Source organism: Haliotis asinina, chromosome 2, assembly GCF_037392515.1.
Source record: "Haliotis asinina isolate JCU_RB_2024 chromosome 2, JCU_Hal_asi_v2, whole genome shotgun sequence".
Lineage (NCBI taxonomy): Eukaryota > Metazoa > Mollusca > Gastropoda > Lepetellida > Haliotidae > Haliotis > Haliotis asinina.
The window spans coordinates 55,100,473-55,127,873 of NC_090281.1; the positions used below are offsets into that span (position 1 = coordinate 55,100,473).

The 27,401-nt window shown below is 37.8% G+C and overlaps 3 protein-coding genes across 3 annotated transcripts in view; 1 reads left to right on the forward strand and 2 right to left on the reverse strand.

The window, feature by feature from the left end:
- Positions 1-27,401, reverse strand: part of LOC137273928 (uncharacterized) — a 52,333-nt gene that overhangs the window by 16,459 nt on the left and 8,473 nt on the right. The window contains exon 2 of the mRNA XM_067806836.1: positions 15,275-15,447. Within this exon, the coding sequence (XP_067662937.1) occupies positions 15,275-15,328 (54 nt within the window). The 5' untranslated portion in view covers positions 15,329-15,447. The remainder of the gene's footprint in view (positions 1-15,274; positions 15,448-27,401) is intronic.
- LOC137273927 (nuclear apoptosis-inducing factor 1-like) lies at positions 288-4,708 on the forward strand. The gene is made up of 4 exons (XM_067806835.1): positions 288-770; positions 2,102-2,203; positions 2,619-2,763; positions 3,151-4,708. The coding sequence occupies exons 1-4, from the start codon at positions 587-589 to the stop codon at positions 3,470-3,472; spliced, it is 753 nt and encodes a 250-aa protein (XP_067662936.1). The 5' UTR covers positions 288-586; the 3' UTR covers positions 3,473-4,708.
- LOC137273926 (putative nuclease HARBI1) lies at positions 3,298-7,288 on the reverse strand. Its single transcript, XM_067806834.1, has 4 exons — positions 6,377-7,288; positions 5,934-6,042; positions 4,700-4,868; positions 3,298-3,379 (listed from the first exon to the last, which is right to left on the reverse strand). Exons 1-3 carry the CDS (start codon positions 7,093-7,095, stop codon positions 4,701-4,703), a joined length of 996 nt encoding a protein of 331 aa, XP_067662935.1. The 5' UTR covers positions 7,096-7,288; the 3' UTR covers positions 3,298-3,379; position 4,700.

Consider the following 27,401-nt stretch of genomic DNA (forward strand, 5'->3'; position numbering starts at 1 on the left):
CGTAAGAATCTATGGTTCGACGACACTTGGTATCGATACGTTCGGTGATCCATTCACCCAATATTCACGGCTATTCTCCGCTTTACACCAAACGGTACGTGAGGAATGTCAAGACCGGATGTTCCTTTGCACTGACGTTCTATATTTTAATTCGAGGCAATGAGCTGAGCTACACTATAGGTGGCTTTGTCAAATTGTCTGACTTTGTATCCAGCTGTGTCATTGCTCATAATATCATTCACTCCATAGTCAGGCAGTAAACATACGGCTAAATATATGATCAGGGGCCGGATTCACCAAACTTCTTAGAATTTTCTTAGTTTTTATGCTTAAGTTTCTTAAGAATTCTTAGCTGAGAATTTATCTTAAGTAGCAATCCACTAAGCCACTAAGCATAAATCTTAGCTAAGAAATTTAGAAATTCTTAGAATTTTCTTAGCGGTAATCGCTTGGAATTATGGGATGCAAAGTTATGCTAAGAATTTTCTTAGATGACGTATTTGGAATTCCCCGTATCTATTAATAGCACACTTGAACTCTCCTCGCGTGGAGATTGAAAAGAAAATTTACGCAGACGACAATAACAATGTCAATGGACAAGAAAATTACAAGAAAGCCAAACTGGACGGCGGAGCAGACCTTGTTCTTAGCGCGCCTCGTGGAACAGAACAAGGCTGTGTTGCTCGGCCGATTTGGCCCGGGCGTGACATCATCCCGAAAAAAGGAGATCTGGACGGACATTACGAAGCAAATAAATGCCACCTTCACAGGTAAGTGACGATACTTTAAGATATTATCACCTTATGCCCGAAATTGTGAAGTATTTGCCTCCTACGATAATTCACTTATTAATGTATGTTTGTTTGTAATAATGTAAACGTTGAAATAATTGCAAGCTGAAAAAGTGGGATGGCCGATATGTGCTATTTTCGATCACCCATCTCAAAACATAATCGATTACCCATCTCAAAACTTAGACAAGTGGTAACAACATATTGTCTGTGCAGCTTATTATGATCATTTGAAGTAACAGTTGCATACGTGAAATGTTGTGCATTTTCATTTGTAAAAGCTTACAAGTATACGAAAACACACACATATGTAGTAAATACTAGTATGTTCATGGAACTAGCGAGTGGAGTATATATATATTTACAATATTAATTGTTGATCGTTTAATCTGGTTGCATGGTCAATTGTAAAATTTTTCATTACTGAAAATAACAAGAATAAATCAATGTTGATTTGATATGTTGATAATTATTAGTTTTATCTTGGAAGTACAGGTTGATATTCAGGTATTATCCAAGCAGGTAAGATATTTCTACTGTAGGATTTCATGAAAGAATCACACATAAAACATTCCATTTCAACAAAGTGTGAAAGACTCACACATGTATGAGTTTGTTGTCCAAATGTGAAAAACTCACACATTATCATTATATTTTACCCTGTGTCTGTAAGACTCACACATTATGATTTTATTTTACCCAGTGTGAAAGATTCACACAATGACACATTATGATTTTATTTCAAGCAGTGTGAAAGACTCACACATCATGATTTTATTTTAACCAGTGTGAAAGATTCACACATTATGATTTTATTTTAATCAGTGTGAAAGATTCACACATCATGATTTTATTTTAACCAGTGTGAAAGATTCACACATTATGACAAATTTGTTATGTTGTGTTTGCAAGATGTGTCTCATTAATTTATTTGATCAAACACTGACCCCTTTGAGTTATTGTTCCTCATCTTGACTCCCTTAAAGCTTTTGAATGGCAGTCCATTATATGGAGTTGGTTCAATTCCAACCGAAGGCATACACAGAGTCAGTGTTTATTTGTTCCTTAAGTTACTATTAACAGTGCTATGTTGAAATAGCACTAATTTTCTGTAATGTGACTAATTTTGGTTTGCTGAATTGGGCTCTTTTCATACACACCCTTACAATGAACCTGTGTTAATGCCATAACTGGGATTACAATAACTTTAGATCATGAAATTAATAAAGTAAATTTATTGCAAATGTATATATTTGATGTAATATTTTTTATTCAAAACATTTAATGGAATATATTTGTCCTTTTCCCAGGATGTGTTAGAACTAGCGAGGAGGTGGAGAAGAAGTGGCACAACACTCAGGCCAAGTCAAAATATGACATCGCAGCATACAAGAAAGGGGCTGCATCTACAGGTGAGAGTTCAAATGTAGATTTAGGATCTAAACTAACAGATTTTTGTCAATCTGTTGTTCATGAGAAGTGATTATTTTGAAGAAGAATAAAAAGAGTAATAATTACTGATTTTCATATTAATGATTGAATGATGTATGATTATCTGGGCAATGTCATATCACGTTTGTACTAATGTAACATCAATTACACCTTCTTAAAATAAAGTGCTATGGATAAATGACACTTGTAAGTGTGCAATATTAGGCTGTTTACAGGCAATTTCATTTTAAGTTGTACAAAACCCCAACAACATTAATACCACCCAAACTCATAGAAAATATGTTGAATAACACCTCCTCCTGAAAAATATGATTTTTGCACATGTTTGATTATTGATCAATGTATGGTGAACCATGTAGTGTCTGTACATTGTAGGTGGTGGACCATCGCCATTCCCACTGTTAAATGAAACAGCTGAGGTTGTGTGGGACATTCTGGGGAAGGACAATGTGTGCATATCAGGAATCCCTGAGTCAATGGATTCAACTTTACTCCAGATTCAGGATTCTGCTGAGTCAAGGTTTATCAAAATGTTATGCTTTATTGTTTGTCGTAATACCTACAATGAAATTAGGTTCATCACATTCTAAATATTCTTGCCATAGCATAAGGTCTCACGCAAAATCAAGGAAATCACTAAGAGTATTAATAACAAATTTCATTTTTAAAATAACTCCAGAAAAAAATGATATTTATCCATTGAGTTTCATTAACTTGTCATTTTTATAATTTACATAGTGTTTTATACATGAAACAATTCAAAAAGCGATGCCAGCTAAGTCTTACCACCTACATGAAAAGACCATTAGGCTTGACCTACTAAAAAATCAAATATGTGTATAAATAATTGCTGTTCAATTTTGACCAGATTACAAGTCAAGCTGATTATATTTCATTTTAATTTCAGTGATGCCATGACATTGTTAAACATACAGTCGCTGCCAGGTGTGGAGGGGTCTTTTCATGTTGTCGACAGTGTGGCAGATGTGGCAGATGTGGCATTTACTCCAAGTACACCTGTAGATGCTTCAGCGACTCCAGTCAGGCCTACAGGGAAAGTCTCTTCACGAAGTAGAGAAAGATTTGCTCCACCATCAAGACCATCCCATGTTCCATCTTGCAGTGAATGTGATGAGCTGCATCACAAAAAAATGAAATTGGAAATAGAAGTTCTGGAACTCAAAAAGAAAGTAATGGAACATAAACTAAGGAAAATTATGGAAGAGTAGCAGTTTTGAAGTTGTTTCATAGGGGTGTCACAATACGTATGTATAACAATGTTAAGGTCACAATATGATACATATTGCGATACAACAAATTCACGCCATAGTAAGGAAGTCTGCTAAAAGCAGGATGGAAATCTGAGACACTAATAATTTCTTGTGACAGTCATCATAGTTTTGCATATGTTTTCAGAAAACTTTCATTCAATCTGAAATAAAGTCACAAAATTCTAGCTACATCTATATATCGGAGCGGTCTAGAAAAATTTTACTACTAACATTTTGATGGAGATCCATATAGTGTAAAATTTGATTTGATGAAGTTGTAAAATAGGAATTGGTACAGTCAAGCAATTATCACTTTTTGAATTGTCAATAAAACTGTTCCGATGCATTTACTTATTGCGACACCCCTATTGTTTCATATTACATATATTATGGTACTCTCTTTGCTGCAATGATACCATGGTCTGAGGATCTGACTGCTCTGCCTTCTCAAGCCTTTAAATCCATCATGGCTTTTATAACCTGTACATACCAATAAGAGTAGGTTATTTGACTTGAGCCAATCTTTTCTACATATGTCAAGTAATGGTTAAAACTGTTGTTTGTTGTGGTTAAATATTGGGGCTGAGATGTGAATCGTAAAATCATTTACCAAATCTGAATAAAAACAGTACCATATGTAGAAGCTGACAAAAATATTTGTTACGTTATTGTTCTTGCAAATACTTTCTAAAAGTTGACAAATCTATGATATTAACTCTTCCTAATTACCGGTATACTTCATCTGATTTACTTATGTTACAGTTGCTGGATGAATCAGGACTCACGACTTGAGCATTTATAATCAAAAATATATTTTATGTGAATGTATATTTCAATTTTAATTCAAACTACCTGGATTATTAAGATTTTAATGGCTTCATGCCTGTCTTTAAGTAGATATTGATTGATAATCCCTCACATGTTGGGTACTCATCCCAACATAATGTCTACTTGTTCCAGTTGTGTACTTTACAAGTCACCCCTAAAAGTTGAAATGTATCTAAATAAGTATGATGTCATTTCTTTTAAGTGCATTTGAATTCATTTATGAAAATTCTCTCTATTAATGCATTCAGTTTAAACTAATTCTTATAGTTTTAAGTGATATTTAAATTACAGTGATATTAATTTGCTACTAAATCTGTTACTGTCATGTTGGTGACAATGTCAGATAATTTGTCTTACACTAGAAGTGAGTGTTGGCAAAGTGATCCCTGTAAATGAGGTTATGACCAGACAATGGTGGAAGAGTTTGTGGCTGGTCGTCCTCGTCTGGCTCCATCGATTCACCATCAGGCAAGGGAATGTTCCTCATCTTGCATATGTTGTGCAACACAGCACAAGATGTGATGACCTGTTGGGAAAATTAAATTAAACATGTTATGCAAAAAAAGGCCAACTGATTTAATAATTTGTGTATCTTCAGATTGCATTACATTTATCTTGCTTTGTTCACAATGAGGCATGGCATTCAGCTGTGACAGGTACTTTTGGCGAATTTCATTAGATTTTGTACATTGCATAAAAACATGGTATTTATCTTCAATCGCTCCAAAACTAGTTTACACAGATAGAACTAGTTACATCACTGTCTTTGAGTCTCCTTCAGATGCATATGATCCATGTTATTAATTATCATTGACAATTCACTAATACCTATATAAGTAAAAACCAATTTTGAAAATGCATAAGCTACCTATCATATTTAAGCACTAACTTAATATTATTATCATAATTGTTAATTGCTAGATGTAACTTCAGTGTGTGTGTGTGTGTGTGTGTGTGTGTGTGTGTGTGTGTGTGTGTGTGTGTGTGTGTGTGTGTGTGTGTGTGTGTGTGTGTGTGTGTGTGTGTGTGTGTGTGTGTGTGTGTGTGTGTGTGTGTGTGTGTGTGTGTGTGTGTGTGCGCACACGTGCTTATATGTGCGTGAAAATATGTATTGTATATTTTATTGTTGTTAAAAAATGTTCTCAATAATGCCACAGTGGAATAAACCCACTTTAGCACGACCCGCTGCCTTGGTCATAACTTGAGTTGATAAGCACATGCTGCTGAATGGTTCAATTGAAGACAATCTTTCTTGATGATTGCAAAATGATATAAATGGAGTATTTAAGAACATGTATATGTAGACATATGTAACACATATATCTTAATACTTACAGACATGCACAGGCATGGAAGTGCACACACTTTCACAAACACACACACATGCAAGAACTGCTTTAAATAATTTTATTGAAACATAAATATTTTTTTTAACTGTAATTATTAAGAAAGATTTCTGTCTACTTGTAAACATCTTTATAACATCTTCAAAACAGGTAATTCTTAAGGCATAGTTTCACTAAAAATAACACTGAGTTTACACAGATGAATAACTGCCCTCCACATTTATTATTTTTGTACACATATTTACCTTGCATGTTTTTTGTGGTGATAGTCTAACTTCACCATGCAAAACATGGAAACGGCGTTTCAACTGCCCAATCCCTCTCTCGACTACACTTCGAGTCCTTTTATGAGCTCTGTCAGAAAATCAAATGCAGTGAATAATAATTTAAAATCTGCAACAGCATATTTGTAATTTCTTATTGTCACATAAATGAATAACATGATATTTATGAACATTGATAAATAGTCCATTTAGCCCTGAAATATTCATTAATGGGTACTATCAGTTCAATAAGTACATTGTATTCATGAAGTAAATTAATCATTGAGGATTGTAATTTGTTCCAGGAAAGAAACCTTCACTTTTTTAATGCAACCAAGTTACACTTTTATAGTTTTTTTTGAAAGGGGGCATAACTCTATTCTAGTACCCGATGGAAGTCCTGTCGTTTTCGAGGTTTAGTTTACCTGTTGTATGCTGTCTGAGAGCCGGGATGTGGTTGAAGATAAGGTGTGAGGAGCCAATCTCTACATGGATATCCACTGTCCCCAAGCAAATGGCAGCCGGCAGGCATCACATGGCGTGTAAACAAAGCGCAAACGCCGCTCTCGGTCAGTATGCGCGAGTCATGAGTGGACCCGGGCCATTTCGCTACAACATCGATGATTTGCGAACTGTGGTCAAAGATAACCTGAGTGTTGATGCTGTGGTATTGTTTCCTATTCACATAAGCAGGTTCGTGCTGGGATGGTGCCAGAATCTGAATGTGGGTGCCATCTATCACCCCAACCACTCCGGGAAAATTAGCGATGCCATAGAAACCTAGTTGGTTTCTTCGTATTTCAGCTTGACTGGTAGGAAACGAAATAAACTGTCGAACTATGGCAGGAGCAGACACTGCAGTTATTGTTTGTGTAATGGCCCTACTGACTGACGACTGTGAAACTCCAATATGATCAGCATTACACAGCTGCATCTTCCCAGTGGCCAAGTATCGCAGCGTCAACAGAACTTTTTCTGTAGCCGATAAGGGATTGCTTCTTTGTGTCAGAGGTGAAATTTCATTGGAAATCAAACTTACTACAAACTGTATGCCATCTTTGGATAAACGAAATCTTCGTGTCAATTCTTTTTCAGTGTATTTTTCTAAAATGTTGTTTCTATCGGTGCTTGCATTGGCGGCCATCTTTGTTTACTTTAAGAAATTTCTTAAGGGCTTAAGTTACCTATGCATGGTTCTTAGTCTAAGAAAAAATCTTAAGCACTAAGAGGTTTGATGAATACGACTTAAGCAAAATTCTTAGTATTGTAGAGGTTGTTATGGAAACTAAGAATTCTTAGCAGATTTAAGAATTCTTAAGGTTTAAGAAAATTCTAAGAAGTTTGGTGAATCCGGCCCCAGAGTTACAACATTCAAGGGATCAGTGAAGCTTTCAACGAGCCGTTGCGTGTGTTTGTGACTGATGCCACTTCAAAGGAGCAATTATATTGAAAATCAGAACAATAGCTCCCACCAGCCACGCTATAATGGCGGAAAGATTTGACTATAGGTTTAGGCTATTCATCACAGAATGTTATAATGCTTTAATGCTAACATGTTTTTGTCTGAAGATTCTGTTCTGAAGCTTGATGAAGTTTTGTGATGCAAACAATACATTCTACAGTCTGCGTAAACAACCCAAGGCTGTAGCACACATAATCTGTATGATAAAGTTAATTTTGCTGATGGATAGTAAAGACGAGAGTGTCAGCCGAGCGAAATACCATTACAAATCGACTTAGATGTTCCACCGAAGGCTCTGCCATCGACGCTTGTATAAGTTTATGTACAGTGTGTTGAGAAGAGATAAGCCTTAAAAATGAAACAGAGGGCCCTCTCTTTGTTGCTCTGGGTTAGCCACTTCAAAATACATGTATCATATTTATGTAAATATAAAGCGTTTATTATACAATAAATGTAATTAGATTGTCTACACAGGTACAAGCGCGGTGTTGTATTGCTCGATTACTATTCTTCCGTTTATGTCGTGTTTTATGTTGTGACTTAGAGATCCGCCCATGCTACGACCCAGAATATGCACAAGTCGTCAATAAAACGCGATGATAATATATGCTGAAACTCAAATTTCGAAAAAATAAAATCTCATAAACGTAAGCGTTCATATATATATATATATATATATATACATATGGAAATTAATTAAGCAACACCAAATTCAAAGACACATAAAAACTTAACAAAGTTTAACGAAGTAATTTTGATGATTGATTATTCAATTTTGATGTATTGACATACAGCATGAGCTTTTCATGGGTTGATATGACGCGCGTGAAGCTTGCACAGCGCACGTGCATTGCTTTAACCTCAACTTTCGAAAAATGCACTTTTTCCCTGGGGTGTTTACAAGCGCAGGTTGTCGATTGCATTCGGTTTTTCATTCATTTCAATGTCATGGCACGTAGGAAATTATCAGAGGCCACTCGTTGGCAAATAATCGGCATGAGGAATGCTGGTATGTCTCTAAGACAAATCGGGACTCAAATCGGACGACATCATTCCATAATTTCAAAACTTTTGAAAAAATACCGGGCCACTAATGAAGTTAAAGACCTGCCTAGACCAGGAAGACCCAGGAAGACCACAGTCCGGGAGGACAGAGCTTTACTGAGACTTGTACGGCGCAGGTCCTTCGACTCGAGCTCTCGGTTGAGACAGGAGTGGCTTCCAGGGAGACCCATCTCGAACAGGACTGTTCGGAATCGTCTGAAAGCTGCAGGATACCGGGCAAGGAGGCCAATCAAGCGACCCAGACTGTCTCCAGCCCATAAGGCAGCCCGACTGGCCTGGTGTAATGACCGTTTGCACTGGAACATTGCCTCTTGGAGGAAGGTCCATTTCTCAGATGAGAGCCGGTTCTTGCTGCACATGGTGGACGGTCGTACTCGGGTCTGGAGGCAGAGGAACACAGCAATGGCTCCACGGAACATCCAGGAGACTGTGGCCTTTGGGGGAGGTTCCGTTATGGTATGGGGGTGCATTTCCATGAACTGCAAGTTGGATATCATTACCATCCGTGGCAACCTTAACGGTGTTCGTTACCAACAGGAGGTTCTTGACAGGGCTGTGGTACCTCATTTTGAGAACCATCCTCTGGCAACGAGACCCATATTTATGGACGACAATGCTAGACCTCACAGGGCGCATGCTGTAAATGATTTTTTGCGGCAAATGCAAAATGGCCTGCCATGAGCCCTGACCTCAACCCCATTGAACATTTGTGGGACTTTATTGGCCGTCGTGTGAGGCAGAGAGACCCACCAGTCCATAATCTCAACGAATTGACGGCTGCCCTGCATGAGGAGTGGAACAGGATCCCCCAGAATCAGATCCGGAGACTCATCCAAGGAATGAGGAGGCGTCTGGAATCGGTGGTGCGTGCGCAGGGAGGACACACTAGATATTGATGAAAGTCGGTGTGCAGACTCTCAGATGACTGTTCTTTCTTTCCATGTGACATTTGTGTTAATACACCTGACAACAACGTCTGTGGATGAATAGTAAATTGTGTCCATTTTTTCATGAATTTAAGACAGTTTTAAGAATTTGGATTTCGTTGCAATAAAGCAAAGTCTTGATACTTTTTCCCTTTAAGTTGTTTGTCAGAGATCGTCTGTTGAATAAAAAAGTGTCAAACTATATCAACCCGGCATATTTTGATTGTCAGAACACTTCAAAGTTGCTCCAATAGAAAAAATTGGGGTGTTGCTTGATTAATTTCCAGGTATATATATATATATATATATTCTATTTAAAAGCAAGTGTTGCGTTTCGTTGGCTGTTCAGTATGATAAAACGTAAATTTTGGCAAGTGTATGGCCTAAGATGTATCAAAGCCAATAAACCCGGTCTTGTTCTTATTGAGAAGGGGCGGCGAGATAGCCTAGAGCTTATAGCGCCCGCTCGTCACGCTGAAGAACCAGGTTCGATTCCGTACATGATTACAATATGTGAAGCCGATTTCCGGCGTCCTCGGTCGTGATATTCTTGGAATATTGCTAAAAGCTCATTCACTCTTGACACAAGCAAAGAAGTTATTTTTTCTTTGAATTCTAAGTCACTTTTCATACTATTATGACTGAATAATCTCAAGAAAACAGTGGCAATTATGAAGAAATCGGTGAAGAAATACAACCAAAAGTCCGAACTCGTGAACACGATGCGTAATGCTTAGAACTTCCTAGTCTATTCTACTGCAAAGAATGATAAACCGAACTGACTCAAATAGGTATTCAATCAATGGTCAGCCGTCAGTTTATCAATATTGACAGTTTTCCTTGTAAGGAAATGCACTTTCTTCAGCAGAGTGTGTTAAGTAGGAGACATCAATACGGACCTCAATAATTCAAAGATGTTTGTAGTTTCCAGCACGTGAGACGCCAATATGGCTATAGAGTGGTATCATTTCTCAATAAATCATCATAACGTTGAACAATACTTATTGATTATTGTTCAATTTTCCGATATCCGCATGCTGTGTGCGGCCCAGTTATACACACAGTGGATAGCACAAAAGGAAGTGACAACCGACCGACGGACGGAAGGATGATGGTGTATGACGGTTAAAGATTGGCGCCATTTCAGTATGTTTTGGTTTGATTGACTAAATATGCATAACATAAGTTCCTATGGTATATGGAAAATGTTAAGCACCTTCGTATGAAAATCATGTCTTACCTATGCGTAACGTTTTGGCGACACACATACATGACTATTCAGTTTATAGAAATAGAAGAGTAAGTGAGTTTAGTTTTACACCACACTCAGCAATATTCCAGCTATATGGCGGCGGTATGTAAATGATCGAGTCTGGACCAGACAATGAGGTGATCAACAGCATAGGCATCGATCTGCGCAACTGGGAACCGATAACACGTGTCAACCAAGTCAGAGAGCCTGGCCACCCGATCCCATTAGTCGCCTCTTACGACAAGCACAATCGCCTTTTATGGAAAGCATGGGTTGCTGAAGGCCTATTCTACCTCGGACCTTCACGGGTCAGAAATAGAAAAGACAAAATCACATACATTGACACTGCAGAGGGGGTCCACTAAACTGTGGTCCGTCGATCACTGAATCGACGCAAAAAAAAATCCAGTTTCAGTTTATTATGGTAGAGGAGTTATTGACCAGCTAGAAGGTCAGCCCGTGAAGGTCCCGGGTAGGTATGATCTTCGGTAACCCATGTTTGTAGTGATTGTATCGGGTGGTCAGGCTCGATGACTTGGTTGACACGTCATCGCATCCCAAATGCGTAGATCGACATATAGCTTTATATCGCTGAGAGCGGCGTACAACAAAACTCACGTGCACTCACCCGCTAAAATGTGAGCGTCCTCTGCCTGTTAGGATACACCCATACAAGCAAGACACATGTAAATATCTACTTTGTTTAGTGCTTCGTGAGTGATTTATTCATATGCCTGTCGCACATTGGTCACGTTTTGCTAAATGGGGTGGTTCACACGGGACTTGTTTTCTGAGAAATATTAAATGAGAAATCTGAGAATCTGAGAAAAAATATTGATCATTCCTTCGAAGTACATTAGACGATAAACAGACGAATGTCTTTTTGTGCGCTTATTATCCTAATTACATTATATGCAGAAACTCTTCGAATAACATCTTTGATTTTCATGAATAATAGATTCTCAGCGAGAATGCCAGTTATGGACACATGCTCGTAAACGCTTTCATTATAACTAAAATTCATATGTAGTTGCCTTTATGCACTGAAAAGAAAACAATTATAAAGAACATATATTCAGAACGAAGACAATATTCCACGGTTGCCATGCCAATGTTTCAGCAGTACATTATTAATACATAATATACATTTTTCCTTTGACGAAGGTGGATGGATGTGAGACAATGAAACAATTCACCATGGGGGACTTGTACTTTTCAAAAAGACCTATGCAAAAGCACACTGGGTTTAAATAAACATTTAATAATTGAGGATATTTACCACGTAACCTTGGCGATCGATCAATGAATCAATCGTTTATTATCAGCTCTTTTGTGATAATTTTGTAATCATCTTAAAATGACAAAGAACACGCCGACAGTAGCTCTGTGATTTACAACCTACAGTAAACTAAATACGGTGTATACAACTATATACAATGATCATTAGATATATACGATATGAAAGATTCATCCATTTTGATTCAACAGATAAGCAGGCCCTGTATGAACGATAAGATCTGTTGTTTCCCAAACCCAAATAAACCTGTTTAAAGCTGATTAAACATAAAACATCAAAACAAATACCTTTCAAAACGCGTAAAACATTCATCTGATCGTTGTTATTAAGTGCAAACATTTAAAATCAAATATGCTATTATTCATAACATGCCAGTTAGCAGTTTCTGCTGAAGGAGCACATTTGTGAATGTACATCTCTCGTCGGCGAAATTTTGTCCTAGTACCTTCCCGAAGTATGCGAGTAAGTCTTCCTTCGTACTACCATTTGTTTTTATCTAAAGCATAAACCAACAATCACATGGCCACGCTTTTTATTCATCCATCACAGTGAGAAAAAGTCCCTTTAAAGTGCTGTAAACCAGATGCTTTTATGTCCGACCTAAAACATAACACCGATCATTTGTATGTGTGTGTGTGAATAAGCGCAAGCGATGTTGTGAAGACTTAAGTTTGATATCTTTTGAAAATTATTGTGGAAACAATGTGTGAAATTCTTCTTCGAATTTTCAGCTATGATATTCAGGGCAAAAGTAGTTGTGCCCGTGAAGATCCGGGCTAGAACTGGTCTTCAGCAATCCATACTTGCTGTAAAAGGTGACTAACGGGATCGGATGGTCAGACTCGCTGACTTGGTTGACGCATGTCATAGCATCCCAATCTATGCTGATGGTGGTAATCACTGGTCTGTCTGGTGCAGATTCATATATTTACAGACCACCGCCATATATATTGAATATTCCTACTTACGACATTAAACAAACAGCCAACCAAATTACGTTTCTTGATGAGCTTTGTAGTTATGTACATCAACTTCTGATTGGAAATGAGTTGAGAACTGTCACTTCAGTTTCAGTAAATCCATCACTAATAGTGAAATAGCACATTTGAATACTTTGAATTCCTTTTCACATTTAGTTAAATAGATGTCGCGACAAAGGCTCTGTTCAATCCTGCAAAGCAAGAGGGATGATTGTTGGTGAGTCTGTGGTCATCGTGCTGATGTAGACAATGGATGGACAGACAAGGGACGCAACTCTTCATAACTAATTGCGACTCATTAGATCATTTGGCCATCTGTGTCCCTTTCAGAAATGTATAACATTTATGAAAGTGCATAGAAAGCATATCATATGTTTGATTGTTTCAGCAAGCGTTTAACATACAATCATGTAAAACGTGCACCTGTCCATAGCGTATATATATATAGGATAAATTTAGAACGTTACGACCAGATAACATACTCCACATGGCCTTAAAAGGTAACGCATTGACAGGAAGTTCATGCATGGACCACAGAAAACCAGTAATGACACCAGAAATGTAACGAGACAAAATTATTTAAGTCAACAGATAATCGAGTTTTGACCAGAGCAAGTAATGGTATATAAACACCCCCTGCATCGGTAGCCCATGCATTTGATCGTAACCTGCCATATTGAAGTATTCCACAGCAATGATAATTGTCAGGAAACACTGTTCTTAAACTCGGATTGTGGATCAATACATCTGTAGATTTGGGGGTACATGTGTTAAACTCACAGAGTAATTCTTTAAAAGTATGACTTGTCTTGAAAGGCATTAAAAGGCAAGGATTAATGGAGGTCATGATATTTGTTTTCAAGAAGACGTCCTCTCCTGATGAAGGAGTAAGAACATATTCCGAAACGCATTCCACAAAACAAAGAACCTCCCGTCCATACATACTTGCCTTTAAAGTGATTAGCAATCGGAAGTTTATGAATCTGGGGACAATGGAACAATTGTAAGTCATATAAGCAGTCGAGTAATTTGTTTACGATTCTCGGATCCTAAGTGCAGGTAGCCTTTCTAATTCTAGTTGAACTTTTATGTTCTAATTAAAGACAAATGGTAGAAGAGGACAAGATGCCACTTGTTTCAATCGTTTGGTTTTTTTTAAAAAAAATTGTTGTAAGATGAGAAATGTAACTGTATGATGGTATGCTCACATTTCAATGCTGAGACAAAATATATGCCTGGATATTGTTGATATAAATTCAACATGAGTCATTCCAGTATTTTCAGGTAACGATAATAGCTCTAAACTGTGCTGTGTTCTTGACAAAAGCTCTTTCCATGCTTACAGTAAGAAATGACAATATTTGGTAATGGAAATGAATGTTTTTGAAATTAACTACATTTGTCTTATGCATTGATTTCGAAAGTAGACACACATGAGTTCCCACTATAACAAGACCACATACATTAAAGACTACTCTTGGAACGCTTAATAGCTAAAGCTAAGTGTTTGGGAAATAGACAAGTATATACGTGTATCAGAACTAGTCCTGGAACTTTCAACAGTAAAACTGTGTGTTTGGAAACAGACACGCATAGATATGTATCAAGAGCAATCTTGGAACTTTCAACAATAAAACTAAGTGTTCTGGAAAAAGACAAGCATATCAGCCCCTTACATCTATATGTGAGCGTGGATGTTGTTTGGGTGGTCTGGGGTGTTGATGGTCGGGACCGGTTATCACAGACACCAATGCCGCTAGTGGCACCATTGGAACTACTGCCACAATAGGGACGACGTGACCTATGTGAGGTTCCAGCCAATCGCTTACTGACATGTTTATTCCTTCTGCTTCTCAAGTCATGGCGCTCCATCGAAACCCGTTTATTTCTTTTCATATACGTGTTGAGAAATCTCTCTTCCATTAAATCAGTCTCATACTACATTCTAAGTTTGGATGCTTTGTTGTGTCGTATATGAATATAAAGGAGGCCAAGGTTCTTTCGTTGTTACTACATGAAATATTCAAGAAGAACATTGTCAGTAGGTCCGCAGAGATCTCTTGACCTCAGAAGGACCAAATATGTTTTATGCGACGAAAACAAGGTCGCAAAACTCGTTGGAAAGGATGTTTTACAAGACGTGCTTTTCTGTTTTTGTAATAAGCAATGAATTAATCATTGTTTTCCTAGTTTTATTTGTAGAGGAAATACTTACCGTAAATATGAATGAAAAAAGAACTTGTAATGAATTCCTTCCCATTGCTTTTCTTTTTATCCAGTTGTGGTAGTGTAAATCTAGGTAAAGAAGATATATTTTCACACATGTAAGTTAACCATTTACCTTAAAGCTCCAACCTCCTGTATCCCACGTTGGCAGAACCTTTGCCGTCAACATGTTCCAAAACTAAAGATTGCGGTTAGTCGCGAAGAAAACTCGCCTCCTAGAGTGCAGCAACTCGTGTGTTATCCTACTGGATATCACTCTGCGTAAAGATGTCTTCTCCTGTACGTGAGCTGGAAAGGAATGAATTAATCATGATGCCCTTTCAAAAGTTTTCCTTGCTCAGAACAGAACCTGTTTCAGTTTCATCTTCAAAATAAATATTTAATTGTTTCTAGAGAACGGTATGGATATCATGGCTTCATCCTGCTGCTTGGATCTATTACACACTTCTAACCCATCTTGAATAACATGCTACTCAAATCATGAATTCCTGTTCTACAAAACAAAACATGGCGAAATAAAAGCCATGTTAACCAACATTTGATTTCCTGGATAAAAATATCTGAAGCCCTGAAAAGGCATCAGGGGTTTAACTTTACAACACATAAACACCTGAAGTGTTTTTTTTTTAAATGAAATCTGAGGTGCAGAAATTTAAATGGATGTTATTTATCCTTTTTATGACTTGCGGTTACCAGGGAGATGTGTTTACATAGATACTGAAGGTAGCAGTTGTACTTGTTGGATTAATTATTCACGTGTGGGCACGTGAGATACGGTTATATGGGCTCAGTTGTTAACAGAATAGATCTATTTCGTATTCTTCTATTCGATCCTTGTGTTGTGGCTCTGTTCAGGTACAATGACACCACAGTCACGGTTCGGTTCCCAGTCACGAACGTGAAGCAATTACCGCCTTCGGTGGTGATGTTTCGGTACAAAAAGCGTCCTTGACTGCCCAAGACACGGAGAATGCTTCCATTGGAAAGGAATCACAATACGCCAGTTGCAGGCTTCTAAGCAACACTGTGTAATAAAACTCTGTCTATATACAAGTAATCGTGTGAATGAATGACATTGTTGACAATCAGGCAAACAAAGGACCTTGATCACAATCAGAAATAAACAATTGTCCTGGTAATCAGATAGCTGATTAACATTGCTAGAATACAGGTAACATTCAAGTGAAAACATTACATTCCTGATAACGAGTTAAACGAATTAGACTTTTGTCAACTGAAAGAAATAGTGTTTAGGTCAGTAGGTACATGGATTACGCTATTGAAATTCAGGTATAATGGTTTGTTGAAAATAATGATGATAGTTGTTGGAGTAATAAGGTACAGTATTTAATGATCATAAGTGATCTTTGGCTCCTCACGCCACCAAGGGACACAACTCTGCAGAATGACAGCTGCGAGATTTTTAACCCTTGTGACATATGATACTGTATGCATTTTAGGTTAACGATACGCATTGATAACACAACATTCTTCTCATATAATGCTGGAACTTGTACTTCAGAGTGTAATAAGTTGTAACGAATATACCGCTAAGCATACGTTATCTTGATTAAAAGACAGCATCACCAACCCACTTCTGCTTGACAGATACATGCTGAATTCCATACAATGAAACAGATCTATAAATCAGGCAGTGCAAATATGTTGCCAGAAAGTTCATAAATAAACAGTTGAAATTCATTACGATTCGTAGTTCGATATTTGTGCGGCAGTCAAACAAGTCAATAAATTCAACCTGTACAAACTTTGAAGTAAAGTATGACGTTCAAATCTGAATGTCAGAACCTGGATCAGTAAACCGTTATATCTGTATTTCAGTCAGACAGGTCATAACAATACACATAATAATGACAATGATTGATGGTTGGTCATTGAATGATTTTACATAACGCTTAAATAACACTGGCAATGATCAATTATACCTATATGGAGTAAGTACTCAGATTTCGATTATTCTTGAAAATTGTGTAGCCTATGTCCTGCTTCCAGAGACGGTACGTGACGACAACAATGCGATCTATCTCAGCGGGTTTTAAATCAATTATAACACTAATATACTTACGTGGTTTTTCAACGTCCTCATCCAACAAAAAGAAGGGATCAGTCTTCGTATTTAACACATTATTTCACAACCAAAATAACACAAGGAAGCATTTTAATGAGAGCACTTTTACAACTTAGAAAATATTATCTGGTGCATTATCATGCATGCTCGTTGACATAACTGCACTAACATGCACGCTGTGGAATCGATTCATTGTTACAGGTCACCTGTGGCCCAAGCATGTCTCAAGCGGAGACTAAATGGATCGATGTCTTTGCTTGGGGAACAGGAAAGTGTTCTTCATCCTGTCTGTTCTGATCGATGATCATGATGTCAATCATGGATTTCTCATCCAACATTTACAAGATGACAAATGTTGGCGAGTGATGACATTGCCCAATACCTGTCATTCGCACAATTTGCATAAAACACTAGTGGTGACGGCTTAGAGTAGAAAATACAAGTGGCATCCATATTCACCGTTTAACTTTCTACTAATGTTTATAATCATTGCAAGACCTCGTATGTGTGCATGCAAGAGTCGCCACGCTCACTTAATAAGTAAGGAAACATTTGCCATTCTATCTACGTAATTAAAGACTGATTTCCTTAATATTCTCCTTTAGCTCTCTAGTGAGTGTAAAACTGAAGTTAACATGCAATCAACACATTAATATTTCCACTCATTGACAAATCACAATATACTTCGTAATACAATATCAGAATTTGTAATATCCCTCTGTATGAAATTGTAAAGTGAAACAAATTTAGTGTTTGTTTACGCGGAATGGTCTTTAAATGTGGTGTCGTGGACATAAGACAGCATATTGAAAAATGAGATCCAAAACGTTTTAGACACTTTTAAAGCGGATGGGGTTGGAGTGGGTCATACCCATGGGTCTACGTCTATTAATGGAACTAAACCAAACATATAAGACCTCTGAGTTGCTCTGCAATATGCTCACTACACGAAAATTTCGGAGAGCGTCATATGTGTTTTGGAGGAGACACCGTGAGAGCATGTATAAAACTGAAGCATCGGATCCAAAAGGATATCAATAGAATTCCTTACTTGTCTTGTACCCCATGTTCCCATACTTTTGTCAGCTGAACGGTTGATCAGAACAAGCTCATCTTCCTGCGAACACCTGGTATCAATACGTATACTGTTTGATACATTTAATGGGAAACATGCTCAAGTTTGAGACGGAACCAAACAATGGACGCAGCTAAGTCGCTTTCTTTTGTATGTCAAGTGATTCAAATAATGCACATTTAGTCCCGGATTGTGTATTTCTATTATAACCATTAACACAAGAGCTATGTCTCAAAATGAAATGGTTGATATATATGAACAATTAATCAGTGTGACAGAGGAGTATATTAACAGCTCTTTAACCATATATCCCCTGTCAAGAACCGACTATGGTGCATTCTACTATTAGAAGCACAAAAGATCAGTCCTTTGGTGTTCGGACAGACGTTTTATTAATTCCATTCTATTCCTTGTTGAAACCGTCATAGTGAAATCGATAGTGAATTCATCTGCGAACGTTTATGCAGTTTACAGAGTACATGGGCGCGCTTCATTATGCTAGCTTGTCTCTACGTTTATGAACAAACAATATCACTGTACTGGGAACTGAAAGAATTTCTTTTCAATAAACGACATTGATTTTTGGATCCTTATTGAGCATCAGTAGTTTTTAGTAGTAATAATATGTGCATTAAGGTCTCTTTTCTGTTGGAAAGAACAACCTCTGAATCTTTAACCCAGTTGTACACTTCCCTTTTAAATAATCTAACGCCACAATACTACCGCCATCAACAGAAAACCATCAATTGCCGTACCCGCTGAGCCGAGTAGTGGTGTATTGCACTTTACACAACCACTGTCTATAAAGTACCCGCATCAGTGGAGGCGAGCAGTGCTGCATTGCACTTATCGTAATGGCAGACCATTCCATGTCTCTTTCCCTAGTAAAATGTGCCAAGCAAGATGGGAAAAGACACGTTCGTCTTACGTTAATTTAGGATGGGATGGTCTGTGTTCGAATCACCTACCTTCCGCTTCCATCCACTAGACGAAGGATCAGGTTGACACGGTGAATATGTATGAGAGATGTTCATAATTATTTAAAGTCTATGATTTATCAAACCGAACCCGATTATTTACAGTGAGTGAACGTCATGTTACGCCGCTTTGGGGAGTATTCCATAATGGCGGGGGACATCACAAATTCGACGTTCTATGCTTTACCATTGCCCCGGTTGTTTAAAAGATCTACATGGTATGCACACAGGAATACTACTTGAAGTGTAGAACAAAATAACAGGACATTTTGTTCGCTCGGTCTGTTTTCACGTTTCATATAATATAATATATTCTTTGTCGTATTCAGTTGTGGTGCTGTGCTGATTGGATGCCACTGCACCTCGATCGCGTTGTTACCACTGCGATTGGACACTGATCATTGTCAAACATGAATAGGTTTGAACAACATTCAAAAACCTGTATCTGCAAGTTGTTTTATAGATTCTGCCAAATTGCTTCACATCGACTTATGTTCACAACAAGTAAAACGCCATATATTAAGTCAAGGATGGTACAGTATACACAGCACATAAAATAACTACACACTGATTTGTTTTGATCATGACATATACCGTGAGTAAAACGTTAAGCGCCACCCAGTGTATTTTGCAAAACAAAATAGGCTCGCACATAGGAAATCTTTCGAAAAAAAAGAGAATCATAACTTGATTTAGTACTTTTAATTTAAAAACAAAAACCATATCTTTTACTTTCAACAGGATGCATGCGCTTTTAGAAAACATACATTTTGCTTTCCTCAAATGGTTACCCTCTTTTGAGTGAATAAATGAATGAGTGAGTTGAGGTTTACGCTGCACTCAGCAATATTCCAGCTATATAGCGGAGGTCTGTTAATAATCGAGTCTGGACCAGACAGGTGATCGACAACATGAGCATCGATCTGCGCATTTGGGAACCGATAACATGTGTCAACCAAGTCAGCAAGCCTGACCACCCGTTAGTCGTCTCTTACGACAAGCATAATCGCCTTTTATGACAAGGATTGGTTGCTGAAGGCCTTTTCTTCCCCGGGACCTTCATGGGTCACCTTCTTTTGAAAAGTGAAAATCAGAAATGACATTTATATATGGTCACATGATTGTCACTTTTAACAATTGAAACCTAAATATAATAGTCTTGTATAAACATAACAGGGATTGTTATTTTGATTTAAAAAACAGTTCATCATATCTGTAACAATATGTCATTTAATTGTAAATACAAAGGGTTATGACATCCCTGAATCAGTTACCAGGTGAATCTTCTCTGAATGTGGATTAGTCTCTCCAGTTAGTTCAGTCTAACATTTCCACAGCTTCACATCTTAGTTTTGAAATAGGCTGGCGCTTAACTTTTTATTCTCGTTATATATACTGCCACCACAAGCTGGAACGTCCAGTATCTTCCTATAACTAGACTCATGGTATCGATGTATTGTGTATCGATTGCAAATGTCATGTTGATAATAATATCGCCTTTATTTGGGTTTTTGCATTATTTGACACATAATGAGTTTCTGTACTAATTTATTATTCATTACAACACACAGAATAGCTATTGTTATATTGATCTGAATGTCCCTTATGTTAGCGTGTAAAGCATTTGTTTGAAGCATTAGGAAGTTATTCAGTTCTCCACTATACAAGATGACCGTATGCTCAATGCGAATGTCAATTAACACCTGTAGAAAATATCTTCACGAATTGCAAGCTATGTATACCCTAGTGAATATTACTCGATATATTTGCAATTAATAACATGCTTTTGCCAAGAGTTGTGATGACAACATAACCAACATTTAATGAATATGTTAATTAAATGGTAAATCTATGGAAAAGAGCATCGTGAAAATAAGCATTCTATCTCGTTAGCGAGCGTCAATACATTTCGCAGTATGTTCGAATCACCCAGTCCATATTTGTCGATAACGTACACTTGTGAATCACAGGAAAACATTATGAAAGAATTAATCGTTTTATAGGCCTTCATGGGTTGAAACGTAACCCGATAAATAAATATTATAGCTACAAAGGCATGACGTTACTATGACAACTATGTTCATTTTGAAGTATTGATTCAGGTCTATGAAGTACATGGTAGATAAGATGTTCAAGCTGGTACATCTGATGACTGTGTTTAGAAGGAATGGAAGAATTGGACTTTCTGGAACGCTCGTATTTTGAATAATATATGCTCTAGCAATGTAAAATACCAAGCGACACCGACACAATCTCAAGGACGCATATTCCACCAATATCGATTTCAAGACTTTACGATATTGCAATACTGAGTCAATAAATGAAAACAATGGATAAACAATAAATGAATTTTGATTGCCATAAAGTCTATTATGTATTACAAGATAACAAGCTCCATAACTCGCCCACACATTGTGGGAGAGTGTTCCCTATAGCAAATAGCGAAGATGTCTTTGCGACTCTTTATAGATAATGGTATTTTAAGAATGTGTTACACACAAATATGAACCTGTTTCAATGTGGCTAAAGAACATGAATTTGTTAAAAACCTTTTTTGTAAACTTACATGTTACATTTAAAGCGTATAATGCCATACATCTACTTACAGCGGGTGGGATTCTGTGTAGATAGATTTGTAGTAATGTCATTTATTCATTCGGCATATTCGAGCAGGATCTTTCTACCCTGTATATGTTACAGGGAATATGCATAATATAATCAGTGAACATGCATAATCCCTGAAAATATCAGGTAATATGTGTAATATCTGATTTACTCATGGAATGTGCATAATACCTAATTTTTGTAGGAAGTATACATGTTCACTGCTTTTTCAAACATGTTCCCTGAAACTGTTTGCACGTTTAAATGTTTTTGTTTTTGGTTCGTGCGTGACACCATTGATGTAAAAATATAACTTTTTGTGTCCTCTCACTGAGCCAGATTCTACCAAAACAAGTCTCTCTCATAGCGAGAGTTGAATTGGGCAGATTGGAGTTAGTGTTTTGATAATATTTAGTCCACATAAACTAAAGTCTGTATCAACAAAATGCTCAATTAGTAAGATTAGTTAAATTTGTACTAAAGTGTGAAACATGTACATTGATATGCTATTATTTGAATCTCGGGGGAGGATTTCAGGAAATGCTCAATTAGTGATATTAGAGACATACTTTTAACTAGTTTAAAATTATTTATGTAAAAATAATTATTTTTCCGAGCACAAACATTTAGGGCTCTGATTTAATAAATGTGCCAATTGGGCTGCACAGATAAATTCTATGCTTGATACAGTTTCGCCAAAGATAAATTGTTGAAGGAGTAAAGAATACTAATTATCAAGATAGATCATTTTCACCCAGTTATATTGGAACTTAAGAATTCTTTGAACTTATGCAATCACCAAGTGAATTCAAAAATAATATTACATCGTACTGTAATACTTCATTCGTGTTTGGTATCAACAATGGGAACATTCCTGGGTCACATAATCCACTACGTATACACTCCGATTAGACTGCAGAGTTTCAAATGCCATTAAAGAAAGTATTAGATTTATATCCAATAACTGCTGGGGTGCTTGGGGTGCTGCCTTCGAAGACACCCTTCATCATCTTTTTGTATGCACTAACTATGATATGATAAGAAACGTTTTATCATATTTCAAACATGGATCTTTATGGTAACCAAGAATTTCCCATATATATAAATCATGATATTTTCAAATCAGGACATAACTTTATTACCATTTCAAGAGCATTTAAGTTATCTTACGTTTTCATCTGGCTCTTTGGAGAACTAAAAGCATGTTTGCTGTATATATTTATATTCATGTATAGTGTTATTTATGATATCAAGTACTTTTATAATTGCAAGTCGCATGAATGTTATTTTGTCTGGATAGGCACTAATATATGCTTCTTGATTGTTTGCCAATCCAGTTTCTGAACAAGATATCAGAACTAAATATGTTTAACCCGAATTTTAATATTACAGACAAACACCACACACACTTGCATGCATCTTAAATCCTGTCACATTGTAGATATAGACTGTAGTCCTAGAACAAAGGCTCACGCTTCTGGCTTATGCTAATAACCTGGCTAGCATCTCTCATCTAGCTATAGTGCTAATTACCTGGCTAGCATCTCTCACCTAGCTATAGTGGTAATTACCTGGCTCCCATCTCTCACCTAGCCATAGTGCTAATTGCCTGGCTAGCATCTCTCACCTAGCCATAGTGCTAATAACCTGACTAGCATCTCTCACCTAGCCATAGTGCTAATTATCTGGCTAGCATCTCTCACCTAGCCATAGTGAGATGTTGTTCTAATAAAACCTTTTTAGTTACACTCTGGCTAAGTGAACCTAACGTTTAGCTTGTTAGTACAACATCTAGGACGGCGTAGTGCAAGATTTCCCACTCAGCTTCGATGAACGTGTGATGTTTTTGTTTTTGTGTGTGACTCCTTTGATGTAACAATATAACTTCTAGCTTGGTGACGATGCAAAGACTAACTTCATCAAGCCTTCCTCGTGGGATCATCCAGAAGCTTCAAAGTGAAGGTGATCTCCTTGCTGCAGTATGTAAGTCGACATCAAGCGAAGAGATCGACGCTTCTACAGACCCTCCACCAGAAATCGACTTTGCCATACCAGCATCAAGTGAGTCGCCATCTGAATCATTCTACAACTGAGACTCGACGGGAAGATATCCATCTTAAGAGAAAGCAAACCAATGAATCCCAGATGCATCAAGCAGAGAGAATAGTCAATGTTGGCAGGCGTGTGATGACATCAGTAAACATTGGTTACAATGTAACCACTCAAATTTTCCACGTTGACAGGGGCCGGTCAGATTCCAGAAACCTTATTTGAGTTGTGCTGGGATGTAGTGAGAGTGACTTGTATGACATTGCCGTTAAGCGGGGTGGGGTGGGGTAGCTTCGGGTTTTTATCCTTCGTGGAAAGTATTCCCGCAATCAGTTTAATGTTTGTGCTACTGCCCTTTACGGTGTTGACGTTGCCAGGGACAAAAACATTTCATTTCGACAAGCTGTTCAGTTTGAGTCTAACTGTGGTGGTAAGGGATTTGTCCGTTGTAACTGTGCTGGGTCACAAAAATGCCAAACACACCACTGTGCGTGTTTTGAGACTAAAATTTTGTGAAATTTTCTAAGAGTCATTCTTCTGTTACATGTAAAAATAAATGAATTACATGTACCTGGTGATCTTGTTTGCTTTGAAAATGACAAAATGAAAGTGACAGAAATTAGGTCCGACGAAGTCAGCACCACTTTTCAATGTTTGCCATGTGTATTACCCGTGGAGTAGGATACGCTTCCCTTTTGCTATCCAACACCTAATGCTATCGCTTTTCTTAACCACATTTTGATAATGTCACTGGAATCTATTCTGCTTTTCACAGAGGTATATCATCATTGATTTGCAGTGTTTGCTGATTTTCTAAGCTATTTTTCCTTTACACCACATGGGATTGTTTCTGAGGATAGTCAAGACTATTCTTTTGCACTAAAATTCTATATTTACGACTATGGAAAGAGATTTTGTCGCATTTATTCAGGCCATGAAGAATTCTATGTCTTAATTCAGAGGTATGGGATTTGTTCAATTAACGCAGCCATGACAAGAGTGAAAACGAAAATAACTCTTGCTAAGAGAAGCATCAATGTTAAAGTTTGCCAAAGTCTCCGGTAATCAAGACATGTCAGTGTCACATCTAAATACAGTGTATCTTGTTCTCTGAAGAATGTATAAATGTCAGTTTCTATGTTTTGAGGAAGACAACATTCCCCAATGAAGCTGACATCCAGAAATCCCCGCCTCTATCACTTTCAAATGCTGTTTGAAAGACATGCTCTTCTCTCTGAGTCATAGATGACTTGGGAGCGTACAACACGACATGGCTTTGAGTGAATAATTATGGATGTCAGCTCCTAATTGTTTGAGGAACACAACGTTCCTCAATGAAGCTGACATCCAGAAATCCCCGCCTCTATCACTTCCAAATGCCGTTCGAAAGACTTGTTCTTCTCATTCAACCATCAATATTCTGGTACTGATGCATGGCGTTTTGTAAATGCTCTTACATGCCAACTTTGAAATATTTTGACGGCCTAATGCTTTTAAATGCTGTAGCCTTGATCAAAACCTTACTCTCTTATCACCAGCAGTTCAAATTTAATGAATCTTCGTATTTGTCACACAACCGTTTATTTTTCAAAACAACCAATTATGATAAAATGTACTTTTCCAGTATTCTGTTTTTCCAAGTTATGCAATCGATGGCACCTAGCTACTTCAATTCAGAGACAAGCTCCTTGTTTAAACACGTAACATCAACGGTAATTGGGCTACGTAACAATTTATTCCTTTTCTATAAGAGAATTAGCTTGTATGAAAAAGTCTCTTCGAACTTCGATCTTTAGAGTATAATTGGTTAATCTTAACCATGACAGCTATAATTAATGCCTCAGGGAATCTTCGACTGATACATCTATCATCTAACGTATCGATCCCATGTGCTTCCATAGAAACCTTTGAAAACCTCACAATGTATCACTATCTATGTATAGTTAAGTCAAAGGTGTTTTACTGTCTTGTAATGTTCCTTTAGCAGACGATGTACCAGTAGGTATTTGGAGGTGAAAGGGCCATTTGGTGCTAATAACGTCCCATGGAACATATAGATTTGTGGTGGCGGTTGGGGTAGGGGGCGTGGGAAGGGGTGGTTGGGGTAATGGGCGTGGAGTTGAGGTGGAGGGGGGTGTTTGGGCTTATGGGGAGTACGGTTAGGTGGGAGGGGGTAGCTGAGGTCGGGGGTATGGGGTTGGATGGAAGGGAGTGGTTGGGGGAAGGGGCATGTTTTGGGTGGGAGGGGGTCCTTGGAGTAAGGGGAGTGGAGTTGGATGGAAGCGGTGGTTGGAGTAAGGGGCATGGGGTCGGGTGGTTAGACGGGCTTAAGGCCGCGTTCAAGACCTTCAACTCAGTAAGCATGTTTGCGTATGCTTGTGTGTGCGAGTGTGCGAGTGCGCGAGTGCGCGAGTGCGCGAGTGCGCGAGTGCGCGAGTGCGTGAGTAAGATTTCCTAACTGGACAAGACACTACTAATGTCAGGTGTATTAAGTCAGACAAGTGTCACATCAGCATCTAAGTTATCATGGAAACCCCTACAACAACACTGCATGGTAACCAGTCAGAGTTATACCATACAAAGCAACAACAAGTACCACCATTTAAAGTGGTTTTGGTATGAAGTGGACTGAGATCGAAAAACCGCCTTTCTTCTCTCAGGACAAACGCTCTACCTTGTTCACCATCGAGGCGGTCCATTGTACGCTGTGGGGCTGTCATGAAGTTACAAATTTCACAACAAAGGGCACGATCATGTGCCGAACCGTGTAGTCCCCTTGTAAATCGTATTAACAGTGGCATAGAAACAATTCACTAAAACACCAAGAAACATGAACACTTACATTTATATTTAAAAACTAGGTGGCAGGTAAGTTATTTTAGAACAACAACAAATACAGTCATTAAAATAAGTGCCAGTAATTTTACATCATTTGCAAAATCCATTGCATACCTGTTAGGCCAGCTCTCACAACAACCAACAGTCTGTCAATCATCCCATCAAGTATGTATTTCAACTAACCTATATCGAGGCTTCACGTGCTCAGTAACTGTTTGTAATGGTCCCCATTTGAGCAGTCAGCTGATACAATAGGTTCTGTGGGGGTAGAAACAGCATCGTATTGTTGAATAAATGATAATGTGCTAATCCTTTTACTGGCGTCATATTACCAATGACGTCATCATGAGATGAACAAGGAAAACCGTGCAAGCCAATGTATGTTTTACTGTTTGTTCAGTAATAGCACACTGACCATTGTTAAAGGTTCCATGTGTGGCGAGGTCTACATATTTGCCTGAATCTTGTCAATCACATTACAGTCGTATGCAACAGAATTCTGTGATATAAATAATTTAATTCATTTGTTAGCGTTTGGATGCGTCTATATATTTGGTTGTACCACGTACGCATGGACCTTCTAACTACAAGCATTAAGAAGCCGCTTAACCAC